The 6,822-nt window shown below is 44.2% G+C and overlaps 1 protein-coding gene across 1 annotated transcript in view; it reads right to left on the bottom strand.

Annotated features, from left to right (window-relative positions):
• LUC7L3 (LUC7 like 3 pre-mRNA splicing factor) overlaps nucleotides 1–3,970 on the bottom strand; it is a 34,157-nt gene extending 30,187 nt beyond the window's left edge. Inside the window, exon 1 of the mRNA XM_017540169.2 lies at nucleotides 3,688–3,970. Within this exon, the coding sequence (XP_017395658.2) occupies nucleotides 3,688–3,786 (99 nt within the window). The 5' untranslated portion in view covers nucleotides 3,787–3,970. The remainder of the gene's footprint in view (nucleotides 1–3,687) is intronic.
• Nucleotides 3,971–6,822: the final 2,852 nt, after the last annotated feature.

Genomic DNA, 6,822 nt, shown 5'->3' with positions numbered 1-6,822 from the left:
AAAAAAAAAAAAAAAAAAAAAAGGAGGAGGCAGAGACTGGATAAAAAATGCTAACTTTTCTAAGTTACTCCATAGTAACCTAGTAAGTAAATATGAAGCTCTTGGTGACTCTGAATGAAAACTAGTAAAATTACATATTATTAGATGTCATACATTGTAATTACTATTTTTCACATTCCAATTTTCGCTCCCAAACTCTGAACACTTTTTTTTTAAGCAAAAAGAAAAAGTTTACAAGAAAGAATTGTGGACAGAAGCCTTAGCTATTTTTCCTTTTCTAAACAACTTTTCCGTGGCAATGACAATATCTGCTAATAGTCCAAAGATTTTAGAAAAGAACATTTAGTTCAATTTCCTTCATAAATCATTAAACCTTCATGAAACAGAGGGTAGGCTTGAGTTTGAAAAATGGAATCTCATTTCAGATAGCATTAGAATCAGTTAAGTAACTTCATTTCCAGGTTGAGATCTAGAATATAAAAACCTTAACCTGGGAGGCCGAGGCGGGCGGATCACAAGGTCAAGAGATCGAGACCACCCTGGCCAACATGGTGAAACCCTGTCTCTACTAAAAAATACAAAAATTAGCTGGGCGTGGTGGCGCATGCCTGTAGTACCAGCTCCGAGGAAGGCTGAGGCAGGAGAACTGCTTGAACCCAGGAGGCGGAGACTGCAGTGAGCTGAGATTGTGCCACTGCACTCAAAAAAAGAAAAAAAAAGACCTTAATGTGAACTACAAAATTTCTGTCTTGCTACATAAAAAATAACAAAAGTGCCAGATTAAACTTTACTACAATCTTCTAATAATACAGCTACTAGTACCTTCTCTGGCAAACACTGAAATCAACCTGCCACTGAAAGGTACTCACCCTATGCAGTTAGTTACAATCACATGCTTTCTCATCACTGTGGTTGTTTAGGATTACCCAAGCAAAAAAAAACCAAAACAATAATCTCAAACAATTGCAAAATACAAATAAACACGGTGGGAGGGTGTACCAATGAATTCATGAAACAGTATTAAAGGAGATTTGACTTGAGCTGGAAACTTTCTCCGACCCAGAGGTAGCAATCTACAAAGTTGGAAATGGCTGTAAAAGCACTAACTCTAGAAAAACACCTTGGTGACGGTTACATACACATCATTACAAATAAACGGCCCATAATTTGCATCACAGATGCATCCTTTACTTAAAACTGAGCTTCCCAAGTGCTGCTTGCTCACATATCACTCGTCACAAAAAAGAGGAAAAAGTAGAGTATTAGAATCGACTAACAAATTAATAACAATTAAAAGCCCAACACTAATCAGGATGAGTCAGGAAACAGTAGGTCACAAACTTTAGAATGCATAGGAGGAGCCATTTTTAAAAATGCAGACACTGGGACCCTTCCCCAAGATGGACAGAATCAGACTCTCTGGGAAGGGGAATTGAAGGGGTTGAAATACAGAATTCTGCATTTAAAACAAATTCCACAGGTCAAATACAGCTATCTAGGGACTACTTTTAATACTAAGGTAAAGTTTCCATTTTGACTGTTAAATATCTACAGATACCATGGCAATTGTTTTAATAAACCGTTGCTTCCCTATTTATCTCTATTCCAAAGAAAAAACAAGGATCCCATCCAACTGGAATGGCTTTTTCCATCTAATTCAAGTATGGCCAAGAAAAATTTCCAGATAGAACAGGAATGCAAAAATACGTTAAAATATCAGGCTATAGTGATGGTAAATCCTTTTCAGCATATTGAGTTTGCCCATCCCTGCAGCTTTAGCACTAACAGCCAACAGCATAACAATATGCAAATAACCCGGAAATGATATCAAGAGCTTCCCCAGCTTCATTACACAATAATTCCACTGATTTAGATGAGACCATGTGCTTTGTTTTTGGTCAACACTACCGACATTCTCCCTGCAGATATGAATCTGAAATGCCAGTAACTGACTTGAAATCCTTCAATCCAAAATAAAGTGCAATCTGTCATTAAGGTATTAAATACTTTAGTAACACACACTGAAAGTTAAAATCAGTGAAAAGTACTAAAACTGAAAGCAAAGCAAATTATGGCTGAGATGACATAAAACCTAAATTGCTATTCTGAGAGCCTCATCATTGCAGTCATAAGCCCATGACAAACAATACAATGTAGCAACAAATTACCCCGGGAAAGAAAACAGTCTTTCTAAAACGTGTTCAAAACCAAGGGCGCAGAGACACAAGGCTGCTCCAACTGATGAGCAGTGCGATGGAAAGCATATTTCTCTTGAATTCAAAATACACAAATATCCTACTTGCCCAACAGCTGAATCGCCACAGTGTTTTGGTTTGTTTTTTACCTTTGCAAAGCTTAGACTGAAAGGTTAGAGTTAGGTAGTTAAAACAATAGAAAAGAAAAAGTTACTTCTCTGTAACAAAGATGTCTACAAAAGAAAGATGGTCAAGATGAGCAGTTCCTTAGTCTCCTATTGTGACAAATGGTGGGGTGGGGGTGGGGGAGCTCAACTGTTAAAAACAAAAAACCCACCTCTTAAAAAACAGTGACTTCTAGTCTAAGAATGTTTCATGCTGCTTTGGAACCAGGCAGCATCCCCAACACAACTTGACCCAAACTTACTCTTTCTTAAGGTACTAAAAGGAGTCATCTAGGACAAACTTGCTTTCCTGCACTGCAAATAAGAAATTTTACCTTAACCAAAGCCTACGTTTAAAAAGAGTAAGAAAATACATTTCTAAAGAAGCATGCATTACCTGAACTATTCCTTCATATTATGATTTGCAATTGTTTTAAAATTAGCATGTTGGATTACAACCGCAAAGTCAAATTAAATTTTGTATCTATCCTCCAAGTAAGACCTAAAATAAACATTATACTGCATGTTCAAAACTAGATTAAAGCTTGAAATACGCTACAGTATTTGCGGAGAACCAGTTTCACAGGATTCTGGAAAGCAACAGAACTACAAAGATTAGTTTCCTCAGTTGCCAAGACTTTGGGTGAACCTCTACGTCTCAGTTGTGAAACGGGGGTTATAATATTTACCTTTACTCACAGGGCTAAGAGCATCAAATGAGTTCTACATGGAAGAAAAAACCTTGACAACTGCCTATATAGGGGACCTATTAGAATACCGTTAACGAACAGTATTTGTGAATCATCACGGTAAACTCTAACAAGTAACTACTACTTTTACATTTCTATTTCCCCGTATAAGTGTCACACTGAAATTACTGAAATAAAATACCCCCACGATTTTTACCATGAAACCTGATAAAAAATTTCAGTCTAAATAAGACGCTCAACCCAACCTACAGAAGAATGTGCCCTTCTCCCTATTTCATAATTAAGTGAAACCTCGGAGCCGCTAGATTTAGTAAGATGCTGCTATCCTTCCTTTCCCGCGTTTCGCCGCCTCACCAAGGTGCTTTTCAATTCTGCCAAGGGCTCTCCCCGACCCCCTTGATAGTAGAACAACAAAACCGAATCACCCCCATCCCCGGGTCCGGACACCATCCTTCCTCCTGGGCCATCCTCCCTCCTGGCTCCCCGGGCACCGGGTCAGACGCTCGACCCCGGCGCGGCCCTGGCCCCACATCCCGCCGCGGCCCGGCGGACCAGAGCCCGCGCCCGTTCCCCTCCCCCACAGAGCCCCGGCTCAGGCCCAAGGCCCGCGGGACTTACGCTCTCGTGGTCCCACCGCACGTTGCTGCGCTTCTCGTCCGGGGCGAGGTTTCGGTCCCGGCCCATTAACTCATCCAACAACTGCGCGGCCGAAATCATGGTGCTTCCTTCGGGCGGCTGCTCCCACCAGCCCAGGCACCCGCCAGCGAAAACACTGGCGACACGGTCGCCAAGCTCCTCCGCCCGCTCTCAGGCCGAAAAGCCTCCTCTATACAGAAGCCGACAAGACAAAATGGCCGCCGCGCGGACACCTTCCCTGCATGCCGTGCGGCTGCGGGACACGCCCAGGCCCGGGCGGGGATGGCGGGCCCGGCTTCCGCCGTCCGGGGGCGGGGCCCGCGGAGGCTGGGTCCGGACTCCGCCCCTACCTAGAGGCTGTGCTGCTGCGTTGCTGCCAGTCGCGCGCCTCCTACGCGCCCGGTTTTCCCGGGCTTCTTCACAGTGAGAAATTGGAGCCTATGTCTTCAAGGCTGGACACCGCTTCAAAATGGAGACGACAGTGTCTTCTTTAGTCCACGTGGTGCACATGGTGCCTCATGCAGCCGGGGAAACTGAAGATTCCGGCTTCCAACTCCATTTTCCTAGTCCCTGCGCTCATTGCCTCTTATACCTGACTTTATCCTCCCGCCTTGAGTCTTTTGATTAACAGGATGGGAAATCGAGGCAAGAAGGAACAAGGCGGTTTCTAAAATATGGGGATTCCGTCCCACATTGAATCCCTCCCAGTGGGGAATTTAAAAATATATATATTGATCCAAGCCGGGCTTGGTGGCTCACGCCTGCAATCCCAGCACTTTGGGAAACCAACGCAGGCAGATCACCTGAAGTCTCCTGAACTCCAGACCAATCTAGCCAACGTGGTGAAACCCCGTCTCTACTAAAAATACAAAAATTAGCCGGGTGTGATGGTGCATGCCTGTAATCCCAGCTACTTGGAGGCTGAGGCAGGATAATCGCTTGAACCCAGGAGGCAAAGGTTGCAATGAGCCGAGATCATGCCACTGCACTCCAGCCTGGGTGTCAGAGTGACACTCCGTCTCCAAAAAATTAGATAGATAGAGAGACATAGATATAGATGGATAGATCCATTTATTCAACAAATGATATTTGCCAGGCACTGTGCTTGAAGCTAAATTCAGAAACTTTCAGGCAGTTCATGCTCCCCCAGACCTGTGCATTGGTGAGGGAGATAATGGCTGAAGAAATAAAGTCACAAATATATCAACATTCATTGGGATAATGCTCTAGCACAGTTAAGGGTATGGTCTCTAAAGCCAGATTGCCTAGGGTCGTAATCCCAGCTCTGCCACTCTGTGCCTTTGTTTCCTTTTCTGTAAAATGGGGTTTACAATAGTTCTCCTGGGCCCCAAGCCATGTTGCTATTGTGAAGATTAAATGAGTTGATACAATGTAAGGCACTACACATTGATAACAAGCCGAACACTTTTTTTTTTTTTTTTTTGGATTGGGTCTTGCTCTGTCTCCCAGGTTGGAATGCAATGGCACCATCTCGGCTCACTGCAGCCTCGACCTCCTGGGCTCAGGTGATCCTCTCACCTCGACCTCTCCAGTAGCTGGGACTACAGGCGCACAACACCAAACCCGGCTAAGTTTTTGTATTTTTGGTAGAGAAGGGGTTTTGACATTTTGCCCAGGCTGGTCTTAAACTCCTAAATTCAAGTAATCCACCCACCTCAACCTCCCAATGTGCTGGGATTACAGGCGTGAGCCACTGCGCCCGGTGGTGGACAGCTCTTTTTAAGAAGGAAAGCAGCAAAATAGGGTGAGAACTGAAAGGAGGCATGGGATATAGAGCCTTTTTTAAGATAGGAAATGAGGAGCTGGATATGGTGGCTCACATCATAATCCCAGTACTTTGGGGAGGCAGAGGCAGGAAGATAGCTTGAGCCCAGGAGCTTGAGACCTGCCTGGGCAACATAGCCAAGACCCAGTTCTCCACAAAAAGGAAAAAAAAAAGACCAAAAATACCCAAACAAACAAACATAGGAAATTAGAGTATGTTTAATGTTGGGGATGGATATTCCAGTAGAGAGGTGGAAAATAAAAGATCGGGATAGTTAATGATTTAAAATCTTAAAAAGGTGAGGGCTAGGCTCCGGGGCATACTTGAAATCATTGATCTTTGGTAGAAGAAAGGATCTTCTCCACTGAAACAAGAAAGAAGAAAATCAGGCTGGGCGCGGTGGCTCAGGCCTGTAATCCTAGCACTTTGGGAGGTCGAGGTGGGTGGATCACCTGACGTCAGGAGTTCAAGACCAGCCTGGCCATCATGGTGAAACCCCATCTTTAAAAAAAAAAAAAAAATCAGTTTACAGATTTAGCAGTGAGATGAGGCAGTTCTTAGCTGTTGGTTGCAGTTTTCCCCATGAAGCATTTGTTGAGGGCTCTCCACTGTTACCACAATCAAAACAAGCAAACAAACAATAAAACATGAACCACAAACACACAACCTGATTGCAGAGTTACAGCTCCTGCCCACTAGGGGTTCTTAATCTAATTATCTCATTCATTCCACAAACAAAAATGGTACACTTGCTCTTTGCCAGAACCTGGATTACTGGCTGGGAATACAAAGGCAGATGTATAAAACCTGGTTCTCCAGGAGCTCCTGATCTGTAGAAGACAAAAATGTCACAACTACATATTGGTCTTGAAATGCAAATACTTGGGCCAGCTGTGGTGGCTCACACCTGTAATCCCAGCTTTTTGGGAGGCGAAGGCAGGCGGATCACTTGAGCCCAGGACTTTGAGACTGGCCTGGGCGACAGAGTGAAAACTTGTGCATTGGCAAGGGAGATAATTGTGTTAGCCAGGATGGTCTCAATCTTCTAACTTCATGGTCTGCCCGCCTCAGCCTCCTAAAGTGCTGGGAATACAGACGGGAGCCACCACGCCAAGCAAAAAATACAAAAAATCAGTCGGGTGTGGTGGCACATGCCTGGACCCCCAGCTGCTCAGGAGGCTGAGGTGGGAGGATCACTTGAGTCAGGAAGTCCAGGCCACAGTGAGGCATGGTTGCACCACTGCACTCCAGCCTGAGCAATGGAGTGACACCCTATCTCAAAAAGAAAATATTAAATGCCTTTGAATCACAGAGGTGAGAGCTCTTGGCCC

Source organism: Cebus imitator, unplaced genomic scaffold, assembly GCF_001604975.1.
Source record: "Cebus imitator isolate Cc_AM_T3 unplaced genomic scaffold, Cebus_imitator-1.0 Scaffold123, whole genome shotgun sequence".
Taxonomy (NCBI): Eukaryota; Metazoa; Chordata; class Mammalia; order Primates; family Cebidae; genus Cebus; species Cebus imitator.
The sequence above is the reverse complement of the archived record's forward strand: the minus strand, read 5'-3'. Positions and strand labels throughout refer to the sequence as shown.